At 51.8% G+C, this 21190-nt stretch overlaps 3 protein-coding genes across 3 annotated transcripts; 1 reads left to right on the plus strand and 2 right to left on the minus strand.

The window, feature by feature from the left end:
• Positions 1 to 12796: 12796 nt before the first annotated feature.
• Positions 12797 to 14498, minus strand: LOC121098421 (adenosine receptor A3-like). The gene is given in 2 exon segments (XM_040616356.1): positions 12797 to 14267; positions 14270 to 14498. Coding segments are annotated over 2 exon segments (534 nt in total). The 3' UTR covers positions 12797 to 13962.
• A 336-nt stretch (positions 14499 to 14834) lies between these two features.
• LOC121098423 (adenosine receptor A3-like) lies at positions 14835 to 15441 on the minus strand. Its single transcript, XM_040616358.1, has 2 exons — positions 15098 to 15441; positions 14835 to 15015 (listed from the first exon to the last, which is right to left on the minus strand). Exons 1-2 carry the CDS (start codon positions 15439 to 15441, stop codon positions 14835 to 14837), a joined length of 525 nt encoding a protein of 174 aa, XP_040472292.1.
• A 2309-nt stretch (positions 15442 to 17750) lies between these two features.
• LOC121098419 (adenosine receptor A3-like) lies at positions 17751 to 21010 on the plus strand. The gene is made up of 2 exons (XM_040616353.1): positions 17751 to 18193; positions 19165 to 21010. Exons 1-2 carry the CDS (start codon positions 17844 to 17846, stop codon positions 19784 to 19786), a joined length of 972 nt encoding a protein of 323 aa, XP_040472287.1. The 5' UTR covers positions 17751 to 17843; the 3' UTR covers positions 19787 to 21010.
• Positions 21011 to 21190: the final 180 nt, after the last annotated feature.

Here is a 21190-nt window from a genome sequence, read left to right on the forward strand (position 1 = left end):
CCACTGTTTTAATTTTTGTGTCTGAGAAGAGCAGCTTTACCTCGGGACGGGTGTACGGCTGGCACTGCTTTGTGACCGACTGCACGGAACGGCGGCTCCTCTCCCCACATTAACATGCAAAAGCTTCAGGATCTTTGCCTTCAACTCACAAGCCTTCGAAACAAACGCAGCCGTTTGGTCTCATACATGGTGCTTCGGTTTCCTTCTCTATTCACCACCAAAACCTCTTGCTTTCCAAAGGTGTGCTCACTTGGGTACGGCAAACTCTTGTACGTGAGTGTGACGATGGTACAGGTGTTTTTACTAGTGTTAAAGATATATTTATAGGTACCTAGGTTTATATATGTGTATATATATATTATTTTTTATATATAAAGTTATATAATGGTATAGGTGTAGGACTGACAGCAGTGAAGATTAAAGTTGTATCAGCATTTATGCCAGGCAATTGGAAAAAAAGCTGAACACACTGACGGTGCAGCATGCAGCCCAGCAATGACCTGAGCAGTATGGGGGCAAACAGCTGGGGTTTGGGTCACCTACTTTCTTGGATTCCTACTAAAACAGACGGGTGGACGTCGGACTGAGCCCTGCTCCAGCCGGTGGGCAGTGCCAGTGAGGAGCAAGTCACCGTCATTGTACCTGCTCGCTGCGGGGGACTGGAACGAAGCTGAGCTCCCGCGGCTGTTTTCTGAGGGAACAGGCATGCCGGGGTGAGGGCAGTTGTCCACCAGGAGAGCTCACATTTACTCAAAACAGCCAGGAAGCCTCCCAAGGACTGCTATCCCGTTTGATATACCCGAATGTGTACTGAGCTCGTGGGGTGACTGGGGCCAGTTCTTAGAGTTACCTTAATAACAGAAAACTCCACTTGTATTTCCAGAGTTACAGAAACCGCAGAGATATCAGAGCATTTAATCACTTGTTTTACTGCCTGCGCTGTATGTTGTGGTGAGGTGCCGCATACCAGCCTGACGAGTTCTCGCTGATGGCTCCTGTCACCGCCAGACTGCTGTGGGGGCACGTCCCGGGGAGGGAGCCAGGGCTCCCCATGCCCGCCTGCAGCCCCTCCGCTCCTGCGCTCCGCTCTGTGCCCCCTGTCCCTTGGCAGCGAGCCGAGGGGTAGCTCAGTGCGAGCTCCAGCCTTGCCACGCTGAGCCTGCACTTGGAGCTGGGCTGCCAGGAACCAGGGAGGTGCCCTCCCTGCTTCTCTGACTGGGATGTCCCAGGCACGCCGCTGCCACCGCCTCGATGCCAGTGGGACACCAGCAGCTCTTTGACACTGGCTCTGCTGTGGCTTGGCTGCTTCTGCTGCTTTGCCAGGAGTCTTCCCAACTGGCAGGTGTCCTGGCAGCCCACACACAGGGCTTTTTCATTTCCATGCAGAATGAGAATGGCTAGTTTCTTGCAATTGCTAAGAAATGTCCTTGGTGTGGTTCTTCCAGTGTCACCATGTCTCCTGTGTGCACAGTAACTTGTGCTGGGACCTGCAGATCCCTCAGAGCAAGCCTCCGTGCTGCCTGCCCACTGCTGGCACCCTGTCAAACCTGCGATGCTTTTGGCTGAGCACTGCAGGTGGCAAGGACACCAGTTACAGAGGACAACAGGCGGGTTTGGGCCTGGAGCCGTGATTTGGAGCTGCTTCTCCTCCAAACCCCACCAATACCCCCCCAGCAATGGTGACACAGCCTGTCGTCCCAACCCCAGTGGTCAGCGAGGAGGAGGAGGGGGAGAGAATTCTTCCCACTCACCTGGCCACGGCCAAGCCCACAGCAAGTAGAGCTGCCTTGGAGAGCCGGCACACAGGGATGGAGCGGGTCCAGCGCTCCTCTCCAAAGGCAGTGTGGCGCTGGTGGATCTGTGCTTTGCCAGGAGGGCTGGGAGCGATGTTTTTCTTGGGCCATGAGCAAGCGAGCGGTGCCAGCAGCAAACTTCATGACCCCGAAGCAAGGCAAGTGCCGCTCCCTCAGACTCATCTCTTCCACGTCTTGCAGAGCAGTGGCTGCTCTGTCACCATCCTTCGTCTGCTCCGAGCTGAGCTCCCATGCCATCCCAGCCAGGTGGTGCGGAGGGGCAGTGGGTACCCTCCAGCCCCCCGTCCTGAGCAATCAGAGGGATGAAGTGGGTCTTGCAGACACCGGGATCGCCGCCTCCTAGTGATGCCCGCAGCTGCTTGCTTGGTGCTAAACAATCCACCTTGTACAGTAATCGTGCGTCCGGTGCTGCTTTTCCATTCCCGGTGGGCAGGAATCGGGAGCTGGCTGTGGGTCTGCAAGGGCCACTGGAACCCAGCACTGACCACGGCGCTGGGTCCTGGTTCATACATCAAACTGGGCGTGAAACCATGGGAGAGAAGAGCCAGCAGGCTTCCATCTGTCCTGAAAAGCTTCTCTTGGGTTGAGACTTGAAAAGACTAGAACTGCTCTAAGGAGTGTTTAAAATGAGCTGATTGCAGCTTCGAAATATGCACCCAGGAAAATGGCACCACGTGGACAGGGTGGTTTTGGGCAGCAGAACATCACAGGGAACATGGGACCAGGGCTTACAGCAAAAGAGTGATGCAGCCCTTAGACAGGGCAGACCCACAGCTCTTGGGTGATGCTAGCGAGAGCTGTGGCTTCTCTGCCCTTCAGAAACACAGACTGACTCACTCCCTCAAAGCTGTGTTCCAGCACGGCCAGGCTGAGCCCGCGGGGGGCCGGGCAGGGCAGCGAGCTCCCGGGCCTTACAGAGCTGCGTCCAGAGCGGGCACGTGCCCAGCGAAGGCCCCTGAAGGAGATCCCTGAGCCTCCGCTCCCGGGATGGCAGAGCCTTTCAGGCTGCAGCTCAAGGTGGCCATAAATCGCCCATTTGTCAGTGGCCTTACTATTTTGAGAGCTGATTGCAATGTTTGCTTTGGGTAACCAAGGAACCTGAAATGCTGGGATTTATCCTCGCGTGGCGTTATCTGCCGTGGACCCTTGGCTGCATGCTCGTTAGGCTGGTGGTAACGGGGCTGCCCTGGAGAACCTTCCTGCCCTAATGACTGCAGCGCACGGCATGAGGCCGTGCCAGTGCCAGGCAGGCAAAGGGGGACAGGATTTCCTCCACAAATTAAACTTCCACAAGATAAGGAAATCAAACACTTGCTGGTGTGCAGCAAACAGCTCTGTAAAGGGGCAGTGCTTGGCAGTGGGTCTGTCTGCTCCAGGTGCAGCTCTTCCCCCTGCTCTGACCCACAGCCGAGCACCAAGTTTTAGGGATGAGGACCTGCTGGAGAGGTGCAGCAGCCATCGCTCCTGGAGGTGGCACACGCTCGCTCGTAGCTGGGGCTGGGGTGGTGCAAGACCCACACTGCCTGGACTCCATCCTGCTACCTGATAATGGTGGGTTATCTACCTGTCAATCTCTCTACATATATCTGTGTCCAACCCAGATCTTAGCTCAGGTGCCCTCCCTGTTCCCTGCTCATGGGTCCCACTCTTGCTAGCTCATGGGCTCCCTCCACTCCATCCCTGCACGGAAACCTTGAGTGAGCATGATTTGCATTTCCCGTCTGCAGAATGAGCAAAGCCCAGCTCAGCAGTTTCATCCCCCCTCCCACCTCATGCTTTTGAAGCAGAGCGGAAACCGTGAGGAGCTGAGGACATGGAAACGCTAATGCTTTATCTTACCGTCCTTCCAGACGTGCATTTTCCATATTTCTTCTTCAGCAAAAAATGTAATGGTTGTGCCATCCAATCTCCCATAAATACAGCCATCCCATCACCTCGCAGCTCCTTCTGGGGCTCTGAGGTGCTGTAAAGCTGCACTAAATAGGTACTAAATCTTATTCTCAGGCCAATAACAAATGTTACATTATTATTTAGCCAGCAACACGCTCTGTTTAAATTATCTTCCATGGTAGAGTAAGTGTCCTGCGACTCCTCCAGCACTAACCTATCTCACAGGCAAACTCCAGATACATTGTTAGGAGTCTCCAAAACTGTGTATTGGAGCAAGTGTTTAAGAACAATTTATTTCCCCCAAAATCAGGGCAGTGAGCTTGGCAATAAGTGTCATTAGGAAAGCTGAGTTTTTCCACTACAATGAGAGATCTCTGTGTGTTTTGCTGCAAATAGACAGTAAAGAAAAATATATCCTTTTTTTTCCCTAAGGAACTAAGTAACATCTCTGAGTTAACTGGAGAACAAAAGAGGCCTTGATTTCTGCCATCTATCATGGAGAGGGCTGGATCCAAATATACGTAAATTAAAAATAAAAAGGTATAAACAACGCTTCCTTCCTAAAGAGCCTCCCTGGTAAACCTGGACCCTGGAAGCCTCCTGAGCCCGGCTGCTCCAGCTCATCTTCCTGTTTGTGGAGGCTGGTCCGGCACGGAGCCCAGCTCCCAGGGAGGCTCCGGGCACTTTGTGCCCTCTCAGCACCAGTTCCCTGGAAAACTTTGTTTTCAGTAGTATCATCTGATCAAATAAAGACCAAAAGCCTTTCCTTCCTCCCTGGCAACTTCGTTTGTGACTGTCTTTCATCTTCTGCCTGGGTAAGCTGGTGCTGCCTGGCTGTGAGGTGGGCACTGAGCCTGGTGCCTTCTCCGCTCCGGCCACGCGACGTGTTGTGTTGCAGAGCGGAACGGGATTGCCCAGCCCAGCCCGGGCGGGAGGGAGCGGCAAGCGGGCACTGCTGCTGCGGGGGCTGGGGGGCACGGCGAGGGCTGGGGGACGTGGGAGCGCCAGCCCTGCAGACACCCCGTGCAGCGGGACCACCGTGCCGACAGCTCCTTGCCCCTTCAACAAGGGCCTGTGCGGTTTCGTTTGCTCATTTTCATGGGAAATACTGTTGCTGCGGGGAAAGCCTCTGCTTCCACCTCCGAGAGGATTACTGCGGCCACAGGACCAAATCCCTCTGTTCGTTACACCCATGTAAATCTAGAGTAAATCCTTTTAAGCCATTGGGGCCACTCTGGGCTTACCCAGACATAAATGGCCATACTATAAATAAGACCTTGGTTTGATCAGAAAACTAAAGGCAGGAAAAAAGCACTTAAAAGATATCCAGGGGAAATACAAGCTCCCCCCTCCGCAAGCAGTTATGCTGACAATGATGAATTTGTCCATGAATGCCAGTCAGAGTGAGTCATGTTTCATAAACAAATTACACAAAGATGTTCCCCATCCTGGAGTACTCGCTCACCCACAGCAGGAGGTTTCTACAAAACACAACAGGTGAGGAGCCAGACGCAGGGGAAGGAGAAGGATGGAGCAAGGCACACCACACCACCCACAGCCTTCATCCGTGTGGCACCCAAAGTCCTGCGGGGTCCTGACCCAGGAATCCCCAGTTCTGGAGGTGGGTGACACCCTGCCGGCTCCCTGCAGCTGCAGGCATTCCTGGGGAATGGCCAGGGCAAGGAAGGGGATGGAGAGAGCCAAGAAAGGGGTAACAGACGTGGTTAACTCCCCCAGACACTCATTGCTCCCCCCTGGGGACTTCAGCAGCATCCAGATCCACAAACTGTGTGGCTCAGAGGAAGCAGAACGCGGCACAAGCACCCCAGGAATTTTTGTGCCTGCTCGGAGGGAGCCCGAGCTCTGCACGCTTCTCACGCTGCTACTACTGTACCTATAGTTTGAGTAGCCATTAAGCCCCACTGCCTGACATGGGCAGAAGCCAGGCATTATCAGCTTTATTACTAGTAAAAATAAAAATAACATTCTGCATATTATGAGCATCTTTCATCCTCACAAACTGCAGCGCAATCATTTTGCTCTACAGCCTCCCAGGATGAAGGCGACTGTCCCGGTCCAGCCCCCGGCATCGCTGGGCGCAGGCAGGGGCGGAAGGGGGGGTGAGCTCTGGTCAAGTACGCAAAGAGTTTGGAGAGGCTGAAAATAATTGTCTGACTTGAAAGGTAGCCAGGGCAAAGGAGCCAGCAGTGCAATTCAGAACATGTTAATGGGCTTTTAAATGACAACAAATGGCCATGCCTTCAGTTTGGTGTTGGATCGAAGAGGCTGCATCTTCAATCATTTGTCTAAATTTTGGATTTTCACTCGGGAAACAGAAAGGCAGGCGTGTATTGTTCAAAAGTGAGCAAATGCTTTGCAGACCTCTGTTTAAGTGCCATGAACACACCTTGTTTCCGGAGAGCTTTTTAGAGCCCAGCTGCAATCTGTGTACACCTCGGTAACATTCACCTGATCGGGACATTTTGTAGGCTGACATGCAGGTAAACATCTGAAATGAAGAATAATTCAGTGACCCAATATTAAGCACATATATTTATCGTGGCTGATGTTAGACCCACCCATTTCAGGCAGTGTCTGTTCAGCCCTTGTTGGAGACAAACGGGTAAGGAGAAACTGCTACACAGGGTTTACACCCCATGTCCTCTACCCCTGCCCTGGGGCTGGTGCGGGCAGGAGCAGCAGTGAGTGCTGCCTGTGCCAGGCGGCTTGTCTCCTCCAGCGGCTGCTCACCGGTGGATAACGGCACCTTCCTCCCTCTCTCTTTTAAGAGAAAGAGGCTGCTGTGAGTCCCAGTCTGCTGCAGTTAAATAATTTCCTGGTGGTCAAAAATAAGAGCTGGGAAGAGAGCTCAGGCCCTTGTCTCTGGCATTTCACCCTGTTCTGCCTCCCCCAGCCTTGCCATACTTAGATGCAAAATTATCAGCAGAAAAGTTTATAAAACATCAAAACAGTTTCTCTCATGTCAGCTGGACAATTTGTATAAATAGTGCCTCTTTAAAGAATCTCCTGCCAGCTCAAACCTTCCTTTCATCTCCCTGTGATTTATTTTATGCTATTTTCATGAGATTTTAAAACAATCTCTAATGAAGAGTGAGGACGGAAAGTTCTGTGCTGTGCAGCAGAGTCAGCGGCAGTGGTGGGTGCGTGGCAGGATCCTGTGTTTGCTGCCACCTGCCAGGTGCCCGATAACAGCCACGCAGGAAAATTTTTACACAGAAATTGAGAGGTAATTTCCTCCCGTGTTACATGGGAGTTGAACACTCAGAACTGCAATCTTTTGATGGGTGATGTCTCTATATTGCTGTGCAACAAGTCAGAGAAGCACCTCTAGGAACAAAATATTCCAAAAAGCTGCATTTCCAAAGTGTTGCCGGTTGAAAGAGGAGAAGAAACCACCTGTTTATTCTGCAAAATAAACGGGCTGTCACCATGCCAGGTAGGCTTAGATGAATGCGGAGAAATTCTGATTTAGAGGAGACGGGGCAGGGACAGCCGGGCAGCGGGAGGCGGCAGCCTTGCGATGGCACTATCCGTGGGGAAACGCTCCTTTGCTTTGCTGAATCGCCACTGCTGCGCAAGGGAGCGGTGGGGCTGGCTCCGCGCTCTGCCATGGCTGTACGGGGTCCCGGGGTGGCCACGACCATCAGGATATTTTGCCCCAGTCGCAGTTTTCCTCCCCTTGTGCCAGGTTTGTTGGGCTGCGCCGGGTGCTGGTGGAGCTGCTCTCCTGCAAACCTGCCCCGCACACACAACAAGGCGAAGCTCATGCCACAGCGGTGAACACCTCGATGCCGGTGTTACCCGGGCTCTGCCAGGCTCCAGAGAGGTGCCAGCTGAGGAAGCAGGGAGCCCTGCAGGTTTGAGAGGACAGGGTGACCACCCTCAGCCTTTCCAGCAGCGCAGGACCAGCACTGCACGCACCCTGCCTCGCCAAAGCCAGCCCAAACACAGCAGCTCCACAGCTGGGGCTGGGGTGTCCAACCCCAGGGTGGGTGTGCTGCAGGAGCGGCAGGTCCCATGACATGGCCTCAGCTGCTGGGACAATGGAACAGGGAGCAAAGGCAGCACTGTGCTTTCTGCCCAGGTTCTCTGGCATGATGTGACACAGTGGGACAAGGACCAGCCCACTGCCGTGTGACGTGTCGCAGCGCCAAAAGTCATCCGGTGTCCAATGGGGAAGAGAGAGGAGGGCCAAGACTGTGGAAGACTTCTGGCTACTGCACAAATGGAGGTCAGCTGTTTGCAGCAGCCCCCAAGTCCTTTTGGCCCGTAAGGCACGGGTCAGCAGGGAAAGCACGGCATGCTTCAGCTCAGTCACAGCCCTGGGTACTTGGAGAGAAAGGAACAGCCTTGGGCAGGGAGAGCCGGGTGACCGGGTAATCGCTGCTCCCACGGGCTGGGAAAGGTCATTGCCGTGCGTGTGAACGGGTTTGGCATCACATGGGGTCCTGTGCTGGTTGCTCTGCCCCAACTGTGGCTTCACCCGCTCCATCGCCACACCTGAAGAAAACCACAAAAAACTCCAATTCTAATGCAATTAATTTTGAAACACACAAAAATAGCATTCATCCAAGCCCCTGTCCGTGTTCCTGCCCTGTTTGTATTTGGAGTTCCAGGGGCTGACAAGCGGGAGCCGTTTCAGAGCTGCAGCTGCTGCGTTCCTGCTGTCTGGCGGGCAAACCCACCGAGCCATACTGGTCTGACAGCCCCGTCTCCCTCCCACACAAGCGCTGCACTCCCTGAGGAGCTGAGCAAGAAGAGCAAACAGATACACTCACTCCCAGGTTTCGGGAGGTTTCAAATCCAAAGCCACATAATCCAGACGAGCAAAACCACAGAGGGAGCAGAAGTATTGCACCGGTTCTTGCTGTTTTCTGAGTCAGGTTCCACTTGTGGAGCAGCATCTCCCACCACCCAGCGCAGGGCAGGGAAAGCGGCCGGCCGTGCCCGTGGAGAGGCAGCGGCCGCGGTGAGCACGGTCCCGGGACAGGGATGCCATCCCATACATGGAGACAGCTGCTTCGGGGAAGCTTTACCGGCCCCCTGGACTTAAAAGGAGCGAAGCTTTTCCTGCGGTGGCTGAGGGGCAGGAGCTGGCAGCCTGCTCCAGAGAGGTGCAGACCCACTCAGGAGGAAAACGGCTCCCTGCTTGCCCAGTAAGAGGGTTTGGGGCCATGGTTCCCGCGATGGGCATGTTGTCAGCATGAGCTCGTCCCCACTGCAGTGCCCTGTGGAGCCCTGGGAGTGATGCCGGTTGCTCCACTCCCGCTTGCAGTACCAAATGACGGGGAGGAGGGATGGGCTGTCTCTGCAGGAGATGCCCAGGTCACCATGCATGCTCCTTGAGAAATCAGGCAAAGCCACAGATTGCTGTCTCCCAGGAACTAAAATACCGAGGGAACACCAGTGATGCAGTTTACCCAGTGCTGCCATGGTCCTCAAGGCATTAACACTGTATTACTACGCTGATCTCTCCTGCTCTGTGAGTGTGGGCTATGGCCGCCCTGGAGGGCTGCGGTCACGCGTGCCGTGGGCTGGACGTGCCGGCGGCACCGGGGTGCAGAGCAGCGATGCAGAGGGCCAGGGGCCGGCGGGAGCAGAGGCCAGCAGGTTCCCACGCTGCTGCATCGACAGGCAGCCACCGGCTGCTGCAGGCACTGGTGCATCTTGCAGCACCATCTGCCAGCTCCGGCCACCGTTGGGCTGATCGAGGCCGGCGCTTTATACACTCTCCAGCTTTATTGCTCTGCTTTAAATAATATTCAGGACCAGGCAAGACTGAGGCTATGCACTGCTGTTGCACTGAAGAGCAGGCAGCAGCAGATACACGTCTGCACCTTTTCTGGCTGTTCAAAACACTGCGGGGGTTGAGTCACCAGGAGAAAGTCTCTGATTTCCAGCACAGTTCAAGTTCAGAGAATGGGATGTGGAAGCGAGAAAGAGCTTTCCAGATCTGATTCTCCTCTGACAATTTGTCTTTGACAGTGGTTGATATCATCTTTGGAACAAAATCTGGATTCTAAGGACAGCGAACTTTGTCTTCCAGCAAAGCTGTATGTGTACCAGTTTTCCCATCTGTAAGAAAGGCTGACAGCAGTGTTCTATCACCATCCCTCCACATCCAAGGGGGGCAGATGGAACAAAGCCCAAATGGGAAGTTTCAGAAGGAAACCAAAAGGACTGTGCTCCTGTCCAGCCCTTCCCAGCTCATGGAACGCTCTGTCAGGACCAGACTGACCCTCTTCCCACGATGGGGAACCTGAGGCACAGAGCAGTGACACGACATCAGTCACCAGCGCCAGGCTCCAGATGCTCATTCTGGCTCGTCATTCACTGGGCCACAATCTGTCTCTGTTAAACCAGATGTGACCCTTCCTCACATTCACATCCTCTCTGCTTTGCTCTCGCTTCCTTTCAAGGCAGGGAAGAGCCAGGACAGCACTTGCCACTCACCACCTCTTGCTTTATAAGCTACTGCTGCTTTTTATTTTCCTTTAAGGTAAATATTAAATTTTACAGTCCCAGGAAAAAAAACCTCCTCCACAGCTCCTGGCACAAGAGCAGAAGCTGCTGGAAAGTAAGGGAAGAGGAATGAGAGCGCGGTGCGTTGATGCCTCAAAGTGCGGAGGCCAGGCTGCAGCAGGGGCACACCGGGACCATGCGGGAGCAGGTCTTGGGGGACAGCCCAGGTCTTGGGGGACAGCCGGGAGCCCCGAGCCCGAGCAGGGTGCGTGGGCAGGGCAGCCTGCTCTCCCTGCAAGTGTTTTACAGCCCCACCAGAACAAAGGCAGCTGTCGCTGTTGTTGACTCACTTGATAAGATCATTGTTGTGGGACTTTTTTTTTCTTCTGCATCTGTGTGTCACTTTCAGAATTTATTTTTTTTTTTTTACTAGAAAATCTGCTCTCCTCCCCTCCACCCCCAATTCGAAAAGGGAATCTGTGCTCAAAGCCGCAGCTGAGATTGCAGATAGACCTTCCCTTCCTGATCCTTATCTCACCAGGATGTAGGAGGATCCTTGGGGAATAGCTGGAAGCCTTTCACTGGAGCCATCCAAGAAGTGAGCAAGCTGACTACAGCCTTTGGATGGCAAATCCATCAAGTGCTTGGGGACTACGATCTGAAACACTGTTTAACCCCATCAGACTACCACATCCCTGGGCTCTGCCCAGCCTAACCTGCTCCCGGCACGGGCTCCTTCCCGAGCCGCCTGCTCCGCAGAGCTCTGCGGGCACCACTGCGTCAGCTAAATAATATGATCTAAAAATACACCTTTGAATCCTAATCTAAACCAAAGCCTTAAATTGCTGGCTTGCAAACTTACTCCAGCTGCAACCTGCTCGCAGGCGGGTGGTTTTGTGTGGCAGCAGATCTGTGGCTGAGTTTCTCTTGGGCTGTGAGTGCTCTGGGGGTGCCCCGGCTCCCAGAGCCCAGCCTGCAGCCTGGGGAGCAGGAGCGGGGACAGCAGAGCCCGCTGGATGTAAGCAGCAGGATTGGGAGTAAAAGGTGGTGGGGAACAAAGAGGGGTCTGGTGGTTCCCACCACCTGGGGCTGGGTCACACCAGCACTTCTGGATGCAGCTCTGAACTACAGCAGGGAGGGAGCTCTCGACAGGGAACCAGCAGCAGGGAAGGACAGAGCTGCCCTGGGTGACTGGAGAGGGCTGGGGGTCAGCAGGTGATGAAGTTCTCAGTGCCAGCCATGAACCCAGGGACTGAGGAAGACTGCATCATCCACCTCAGCACCATCCTCCCACTTGTCCAGAGCAGGCTACTGAGATGTCCGACAGCCTCTCTGCCGTTGCTCGATGGCTGATGCCCTCCTGAAACCAGGGAGGAATAGAAAAATAAAACCTGGATCCCTGCACAGCCCAGTTTGATCCTTCTTACCTACAGTCCCTCCTGCTGCCAGCTTTATTGGCATGCACCAGGTGGCCTGCTTCAAATCACAACTGTTTTTACGAAAAAACATTAATGTATGTGGCAGCAAAGGCATTCAAATACACCAACCACACCGCCACAACTAGCAAAAGGATTATATATTATGGCAGCACACATTTATATGTATACACTTGCGCGCACACAGAGAGCGCAGCCATCAGCAGCGGTAAGCGGAGAGCTGTTAGCGATGTTCGGGGCTCTGCTGCCTGAGCTCAGCCATATGTTTCCCTAAGCCTCTTGGCAGGAGCACAACCCGCGCTTACGGGAGAGCGGTTTGGTAGAGGGGCAAAGGAGGGAGCCCTTCAGCTGGGGGCTGGGGGCCTGCAAATAAGCAGTGGGAAGGGGAGAGCAGAGCTGGTTTCCACACCAAAACGCTCCCTGATCACACACACTGGCCCCATTTGGCTCCTCGGTGCAGGGAGTGTTTAATCACTTTGCAAGCCATAAAAACATCCAGCCCAGTGTTTCCTGACGCTGAGGCTGAAGGAGGGCAGTGGGAGAAGAGCCGAGCACCCAGGGAAGGAGGATGCGGGGCCACGGGGAGGGATGCAGCACCCCGGGGTGGGGGGAAGCCATGCTCGTGCCGGGCAGAGACAGGGGAAGAGCACAGACTCATCCTCCTCTGGTGACAGAGGCGTCACAGCAGCCCAGCAACCCAGTTCTTTCATATTTAGGACAGGAAACAGATGCTGCCTGGTGGAGGAAGCATCTGAAGAAAATAAGTGCACCTTGTGCCTTCCCCGGCAGGAACCCGGTGGGAACAGGGGGTGCTGGGTGGAAACACCCCCATTCGGCCCCAGTCAGGGCAGGTGCAGCTCTGCTGGGTTCGATGGCATTGGTCTTGGCTGCATCAGTGGGCACAGCGACCCAAAGGGCTTTTTTTGTTTGGGTCATTTATTTCTTCATAGAAGCACGGGGAGCCGGGGCAGCGAAGGCTTCAGGTCAGTCACATCCCTGTTGGGAAGGCGATGTCCCCTCCTCTCGCAGTAGTGGCTGCAGCAGCCTCTTGCACAATCTGACCTGAGCGTCACGGAATGAACCGATGAAGCATTTCTCACCTCACCTGGCTCAGTGTGCCACGCACTCCAGGTGTGAAGCAAGACCCCTGTCCCTCTGCTCAGCCGCAGGTTTCCAGTCCCAGGTCACACACCTGCGCAGGCACATGGATGTGGGCTTACTGCAGACAGGGGGGTTTCTGAACACAGCTGCAGTCCACAGCTGCTAAAAAGGAAGACAAAAAGAAACCCAACAGCCTGTGCCCTGGTAGGACCAGCAGCGTTGTGGGCATCCTTCAGACAGACTGTGCTTCCATGGGAAAGCACCTGCCTTCTAAGAAAAAGCTGTGGGAAGATCCAATGCTATTAAACTTCACGGGCTGGCGCAAACAAAACCTTGCACACAGGCTGCTTGTTTTCTTTCCGTTCCAAAGCACCTTTCCACAAGTGGGTGCTGCTGCCCCATTGAAGCAGGTCAGATTATTTTCAGATGGTGAAGCACTCCCCTGCCAGCAGCTGGCCTCTGAGCCCCCTGCCCAGACCCGTGTCCTTTTTGACTGGGTTTCGCTGTGCTGCTCTTTGTGCGGCCAGGAGTCTGGCAGCCAGCGGCTCGTTACATCCTATAGCCTCAGCATTTATAGACGTATGTTCTGTGGTGACGTGCCAGAGCATTTCTTTGTAGCTCCATGTAGTGGGTTTGCGTGGCAAGGTTTTGGTAGCAGGGGGGCTGCAGGGGTGGCTTCTGTGAGAAGCTGCTAGAAGCTTCCCCCACATCTGATGGAGCCAAGGCTGGCCGGCTCCGAGGCAGACCTGCTGTTGGCCAAGGCTGAGTCCATCAGTGATGATGGTAGTGCCTCTGGGATAATGGGGGAAAAATCCTCAAACCAGGCAAATGTAGCCAAAGAGAGGGGTGAGACTGCGAGAGCAACAGTCCTGCAGCACAAGCAACGTTCATCTCTCCCCCACACCCAGCTACCACTCTGTTCCAAACCTCTCACACCTTTTGCCTTGGAAATGCAAAGGAGTTTATTGTGGGAGTTATCTGGGGACCTGAACTCGGCATCGCATTGCTCAGAGCTTAATTAGCTGAACAGAGAAATACACACACAACTGTTGCTCCAGAATGCGTGAGCTGAGAAATGTGTCTTGGCATCTGTGCCATTTCTCCCCATTCTTGTGGCTTCCACACTCTTTCAGTTCTTGTTTCCAGCCCAGACAGACAGACAAGCAGGACACAGCTCAGATGGTGCTCACTCCCAGCTCTGCTGTGGGCTCTGCGCTAGAAATAACCAGCTCTGACTTCTAGAGCAGGATGTAAGTCCTCAGAATGAAAGTGTATGTTTCTTTGAACTTCTGTATTTTGAAGGCATAGACAATGGGGTTCATGGCTGAGTTGGCATGAGACAGCAGGATGCTCAGGTACGTCAGGGGCTGCGGGATGGCACAGGGTGGGCAGAAATAAAAAATGCAGTTCAGGATGCCCAGAGGCAGCCAAGACACTGCAAACAAGACGAGGATGAAGGCCAGATATTTGGCCATTCTGTATTCCTTCCCACAAACTGTTCCTCCTTCTGGAGGGCTTTCTGTGCTCGGCTGAGTTTTATCCACATGACGTAGAAAATCTCAGTGTAGAGGGCACACATGACGAGCAAGGGAAGGAGGATCCAGGTGAAGAAGCTGAAATACACCACATAATCCATTCTCATCACAGCCAGATAGCGGCACTCGATGTAGCTGGAGCTGCCCATGTGCTGGTTCCACCCCAGCATGGGGACCAGCCCCACCAGCACAGACACAAGCCAGCAGATTCCCAGAATCACACAAATCCTTTTCTTCATGAAGATTGCCCTGTACCTGGGTGGGCGGGAAGTGTCAGCCACAGTAGATGTGATTCTTCAGAAAAAAGAACTACAATATGCAGGAGCGTGGGCTTTTAAGCACTCATTTGTGGTTGGCCTCACTTGCAGTAAGCACAGTTCTGTGCAGTTGGTCCTTAACAGCTTTGGCCATGTTGAAACTACAGGGACACTTCCAAATAGTGACTGGTTCCTTTTAAATGAGAACCCACAGATGCAGGGTCAAAGCGTTTTCTCAGAAATACCGGTTCATTTTGACCTGCACCAGTACAGAATGTGGTTGTGTCTCAGGGGAAAACCTTAAAGACGACACCTTATTCAGACTTCAAGCATATACACATTTATGAGCAAACCTACTCTCTTTAGCTTAAGATTTTCAGGCATTGCTGAATTTCCAGGAGTGCCCAGGCAGCTGGTGCTCCATTGCCTGCTCTTTGGGAACCTCTGCCTTTGTGTGAGTTTCTCTGAGACCTGACAATGCCCAGGAAACCTTATGATGCTGCAAGCAAGGGAGAAGGAAAACGTGAGGGAGGAGAGAATCAGGGAAAAGATGAGAAGACAGGATCTTCACCCAGACTCACCTGGTCGGCAGCTTCACTCGCAGGTACCTGTCGACTGCGATGGCCAGGAGAGACAGGATCGAGGCATGAGAAAAGATCATCATCAGGCAGCACAGAAACAGGCAGGAGTAGAAATGGATGATGACTCCCAGGCTCACCATGACAGCCAGCGGTATGACAAGGATCCCCATGGCAATGTCAGTGAGTGCTAGGGAAACGAAGTAAAAGAAGGTGGTCTTCTGCAGAGCTGGGTTCAGCTTCACTGCCCAGGTCACCAAGGCATTGCCGACCACTGCAAATATCCCAGTCACAGACTCCAATGTGATATAGATCACATCCAGGCTGCCTACAGACATTTTGGACATCTGAGGCTGTTTATGTGCAAAATTAAGAAATACTGCACTGAATTCTCTTTTTCCTCCAACAGCCAGGTCAGAAGCCAGCTCCACCCTGATCTGCCTTAAATTAAGTCCCTCATTCAGAATTTTGCACGCTTTCCGATCTGCATACACAACCCTTTAAAGATGAGCCGAGCAACTTGTCCGCAGAAACCCATGTACCGGACATTTTATAAGAAACCTGCAACACCCTTCTTTCTGCCTCCTTGGGGTTTCAGCACATTTAACGGATGCTTTTGCAGAAAAGCCAACACTATATAATGGCAGCATCATGCTATCAGCAAACCACAAGGGGCTGTTACATGTGGTAATTTTGCTAGTCTAGTTTAGCCCCAAGGGCTGGGTGCCGAGCAGGGTGAATTAGCTGATGCACAGCTCTAAGGCATTGTGGCTAGATTGCTCTGTCTCTGAGCTTCTTTAAAACCTGCTCAGCCTATACTATACGCGGTGTAGGCGCAGCATCAAAGAAAACAGGGCCAGGGGACCTTGAGTGGTCCAGTCTGTTCCCCTGCCACAAAAAAAGGGGTGGGGAGGGCAAATCTGAAGACATTCAGCTGGATTTTGGGTAAGCAAAAGGCAAATGGAGGGAGAAATGTTTTCTTTTGACTCCGTGGCACAAGCTGCTGCCCCTAAGGTCCTGGGCAGTACTAAGTTCTCGTTCTCAGGAGCCGCGTTTACAGCGGGCATGGGGCGGCAGAGGAGGGTGGGCCCCACTGAAGCCCCTGTAACTCAGCTTTGCAGTAGCTGTCTCTACAGGAGGCATCTGGCTGCAGCTACAAGAGTAGATGGCAGAAGGAGGAAGCTGGCGCTGAAGTCGAGGAGATGCATAGCAAGGGCAGGAAGCAGGGAGCACTCTTGCCCAAGCATGGCTGGCAGCCAGGAGGGCACAGGCTCCCCATGCCTGCTCAGAGCTGCAAAGTGCCAGCTGCCCACTCCATCCCAGGTACTTCCTGGAGAAACAACACATTCACCTTACAAAAGCCCAGCACACATCCCAGCTGTGACCTTCACATGCCTCTCCTGGGATTTATCCTGCACCCACAGACATCCTGTGTCAGATCTGATTAGAAAACCAGCAGAGCCCAGTTCAGCTGCAGACTAGGACTGTCTGTAGATGGTTCACCATTTTCCCAGCAGTAATTCTACCAAAACACCCCCTAGTCAAGAAGCACTTACATCAATTTCAGGGTAGCGGAATTGAAGTCTCATAGTTTTCTGGCTCTGTCTCCTCCCAGGGCTGCTTTTACTTCCCCATTCTCAGTTTTGCCAGACAGCTGGGTGGAAGAGATGGTGGATTTGGTGTATGGGAAATCAAATGTTGCCCATGTTTGCTTAAGGCTTCGTTACACTAATACGGCACCATCTACCTAATCGTTTACTTGCTATTTGCTCATTCCTGGAAAGCGTGCATTTCTGTGTGCCCGGGAGCCAGGCTACCCTCTGACCTGCAGGCTGACATGAGCTCACACGTTTGCATCTCTTTGCAGTTTCATCTGAGATGGACGCAGCTCTTTCACTGCAGACCCACACCGAGGAGCAAGGCACCACGCACTGCCGGGCTCACCTGCAGCAAGCGGATCCCAGGTTTTGCACCCTCTCCCTGCTACTTCACGTCCCACACCTCCCCTCAGTTTCTCCACAAAGCATAGGAAAGTATGCCATTCTTTGAACACGCCTTGGTTGGTCACCTTACTGATTTCTAGCAGAAATGAGGGCTGTCACCACAAACATCACCTGCATTACAACTGTTCTTGTGAGACGGAGAAAGGTCCAAGTAAAGAGCATTTTTCAGCCACCTCAGGGGCCTTAACTGAAATGGTATACTTTGAATTAAATCAAGTATTGGAAAGTAACAAAACACCCTTCTAAACCCCCCCGAACTGCTTCATTTCCTATAGTGACTGCAGAGTGATTATTTAGATTGATAAGTGACAGCTTTCACAGTAAATTCTGGTTACACTTCTCCCACTTCTAGAACTGTGGCTTGGAAGAGGAAGCAGCTGAAGTGTTTGCTTATAACACTGCTGGTACAGAGGCTTGTGGAAGCTTTTCCATTTTTTTTCCATCAAAATAGCTTTCCAAAGTACCTCACTGACAGCAGGCTGCTGAAGGGATGCTGTGAGCTTCAGGAGATGTGTCCAGAGAGGGGAGCGTTTCCTCGATGCTAAGGTATTTGTAGCTCTGTGGAAAGGCAACAGCTGATTTGCTGCCCGAGTGCTGAGGATTTGAATTCCTGGAAGAGGTTTGCAGACTGGAGAGTCACTGGAACCGAGCACCAGACGTTGAGGACAAATCCCACGCACAGTCATCAATGCCCATGCCACCTTCTGCAGTTCAAGCCAGGGTGGGAGCATCTCCAGCAACTCGCCATGCCAAACGACAGCCTGGTGCTGAGCAGCCTGGATTGGGTTTACATCAGTACCGAGTGCTTGGTTGCTTTGTTTGCCACCTTGGGTAACATCCTGGTCATCTGGGTGGTGAAGCTGAACTCGACATTTCAGAACACAACTCTGTACTTCATTGCTTCCCTGGCGCTGGCTGACATCGCAGTAGGGGTCCTTGTCATGCCCCTGGCCATCGTGGTGAGTCTGGGCATCAGCATCCACTTCTACAACTGCCTATTTATGTGCTGCCTGATGGTGGTTTTCACCAATGCCTCCATCCTCTCCCTCCTGGCCATTGCAATCGACAGGTACCTGCGAGTGAAGCTGCCAACCAGGTGAGCACCGGACTGCCGTGGGCCCCTCCACCCACCCCCTCCTCCCAGCTTTCCCACACCCAGCCTCTGCCCCACAGGTGCCACCTCTTCTCTCCTACTTCACCTGGCCCTTTTCTGAGAAATAGTTACTCTAAATGCACACTTGCACATGGAGACAATAACCTGTGCCTAAAAGCCCACCCAAGCTGAGCTCCCTAGAGCAGGGACCACCCCCTGCAGCTGACAGTGCCACGCAGACAGACCCCGGGGCTGTTCGTGCACAGCTGGCACCCTGCTGTTATTGCTGGTCAGAATTTGGCCACAGCATGAGCGTGTGGTCAAACAGTTCAGCTCTCCAACTGTTCTGTTAATTGTACAGGATACTGAGAGTACTACAAATTTCTTTGGGTTTCTGAGGCTAGTCTTAAATAAAATTCCTTTTAGTGTTTGCTGAAAATACAAAAGTAGTAACAAGACTTACTAAGGGCTAACCTAAGAAGTCATTCACTTTCTATATTTGAATGGAAAAGTATGTAAGCTAGAAATGCAAAGCATAACCTCATACTAACAGGGAAAGGACCTATGAAACTGAAGAATGAAAGAAGAGTTTGGTCCTACAAATGGCATAAGCCAAATGTAAAGAGTGAGGTACACCCACGGAGGCAGAGAAATACAATAGGACTGCTAATGGTAGGAAAGCACTATGTAGGCAAGAGGGGCACTAAGATCATAATGAAACAAGAAATAGCCAAAACCATCAAATTATAAAGAGGGGAAGTTAAGCATATTTCTTCTTATGGGTGCTGCAAAGCTACTGTTACAAATGAAGAGTTCGGGCTTGTCTCAAGATTCCATTTCCCTCTCACAAAAAGAGTTAATGCTCCATTTTGTGACAATGAACCTACAGTATTTGAACATGGGAGTTCTTGAAACCATCCTGAAGTATTTTAAACACTTCTGTTTAACACAACCTGGCTTTTCTTCCCCAACAGATATAAACTAATCACCACAGAGAGAAGAGTTTGGTGGGCACTGGGTTTGTGCTGGTCTCTGTCCCTGCTGGTAGGGTTAGTTCCCATGTTTGGATGGAACAAGGCAGAACCAAGAAGCTCTGACTTTCTCATGTGTCGATTTACCTCTGTGATGAGGATGGATTACATGGTATATTTTGGCTTCTTCACATGGACCCTTGTCCCTCTGCTCATCATGTGTGCTCTGTATGTTGAGATCTTTTACATCATCCGGACAAAGCTAAGTCAAGGTACAACCAGTGTGAGAGGAGCAGGAGGTTTTTACGGACAGGAGTTCAAGACAGCCAAATCTCTAGCACTTGTTCTCTTCCTGTTTGCAATATCCTGGTTGCCTCTGTGCATCATAAACTGCATCTCCTATTTTTACCCTGAGTCTCAGATCCCCCCGTATTTCATGTACTTGGGAATCCTGTTATCCCATGCCAACTCTGCCATGAACCCCATTGTCTATGCTTGCAAGATAAAGAAGTTCAAAACCACATACCTTTTGATTTTAAGGACCTATATCCTGTGCAAAAACCCAGACCCATTTGTTACAGAGCAAACAACAGACCAACAGTCACAAATAAAGAGCAAACGTTGACCTGCCAGTGTATACCAGACCACTGATAAACTGCTTTGTTAAGAAGCTCATGGGAAAAATGCGTGTTCTGTTTAATCTACTCCCACTCTCACACGAAGTGTTTTATGATAAGGGCAAGCTCCTCTCACTCAATCTGATGCACATTTGACATTAAACCCAAAAGGATCATTTATGATCTCCTGCCTTGTTGTACCCCAGAGAATTCTGCTTAGTTGTTGCTGTACCAAGCCCAGCTCTTTCAGGCAGGTATTTTCATCTAACAGGACCTTCCAGTTCCAATTTGTTGGCTTGAGCGTTATTTGGTAGGCCAGCAAACCAAAGCACTATTAAGGCGGCAGACTCTTTGCTCCCAGTTCCTCAGCAGGGATCCATGACCAGCTGGTAAAAAAGTGTTGGCTCGTTTCTAGTTTTAACTCAAAGCTAAGAATTCTTTTCATTGTAATTTTGATTTCTCTTTTTGCCCATATAGGCCCTTTGCTCACACACAGCCAGGCTTGCCCCAACTTTTTTTTTGGTCCAGTAGTACCAGTCCAATAAAATTAGAGCAGCAACACCACCACCTGCAGCTGACCCGCCTTGTGAAATTACCCCCACCTGCTCCTGCTGGCCCCACTGCTGTCCATGTCAGCTGGAAGGCCAGAAGCTGTGCTGACTTTGGTAAGTCTCCTCTTCTTTGGAGGGGATCCTGTCAGAGGGAGACTTTCACTGCTTTTAAGTCAAGACAGTGCTCACCCCAGAAGCCTGCAAAACAGACCTTGGACACAGAGCACCAGGCAAGAGCTAAACACACTGAAGCTATTCATTAGTGAGCTATGTTGGGGACAGGGCAGCATGCCAGGAAGAGATGACTGTCAAAAAGTCAATTAATGATATCTTTAAGTTCTTCCCTCCTCCCTCAGCTACCTGACAAGGATAGAATCAACTATCCCAAAACAACCAAGGATGCATTTCCCCAATTTGTTACTAAAACACATCCATTGCGGGGATTCTTCGTGCACAGTATATTCCCATGCTCAATTCTCCCTACAATCACAAACTGTTCTCCTAACACCTGATATAAATGTAATTTGCTCAAGTCTTCTCTGTAAACCTGAGGAACAATTGCTCTTTTGGTAGCAACCTGTTACAGATCTGAAGACTACTCTAAAGGTGTATGTAGGTATGTGTCTATATATGCTTTTGTATTAAATAGTTTCAAAATACAAAAAAGATACTTAAGAGAAATTCTGTGTGGGGTTGGTTTTTTTGGTTTTGTGCATTTTTTTTTGTTTTTGTTTTGTTCTGTTGTTTTTTGGTTTTGGGTTTTTTTTTAGTAAGGATTGGTTGGGTCCACTGAAAAATAAGATAGATGTGTTCTTTGTTGTTGGTAATACAGCAGCTCACAATCCAGGCATGTCCTCACTG

This window comes from Falco naumanni, chromosome 17 (assembly GCF_017639655.2).
Source record: "Falco naumanni isolate bFalNau1 chromosome 17, bFalNau1.pat, whole genome shotgun sequence".
In the NCBI taxonomy this organism is placed as follows: domain Eukaryota; kingdom Metazoa; phylum Chordata; class Aves; order Falconiformes; family Falconidae; genus Falco; species Falco naumanni.

Bases quoted from the DNA above. Each gene is read 5' to 3' on its own strand.
- LOC121098423 (XM_040616358.1), bottom strand. From the start codon at position 15,441: ATGTCCAAAATGTCTGTAGGCAGCCTGGATGTGATCTATATCACATTG. The intron at 15,016-15,097 runs GTGAGTCTGGGT...CCTTGCTTGCAG, and splicing joins CGAGTGAAGCTGCCGACCAG to CATCATAAGGTTTCCTGGGC.
- LOC121098419 (XM_040616353.1), top strand. From the start codon at position 17,844: ATGCCAAACGACAGCCTGGTGCTGAGCAGCCTGGATTGGGTTTACATC. The intron at 18,194-19,164 runs GTGAGCACCGGA...CTTCCCCAACAG, and splicing joins CGAGTGAAGCTGCCAACCAG to ATATAAACTAATCACCACAG.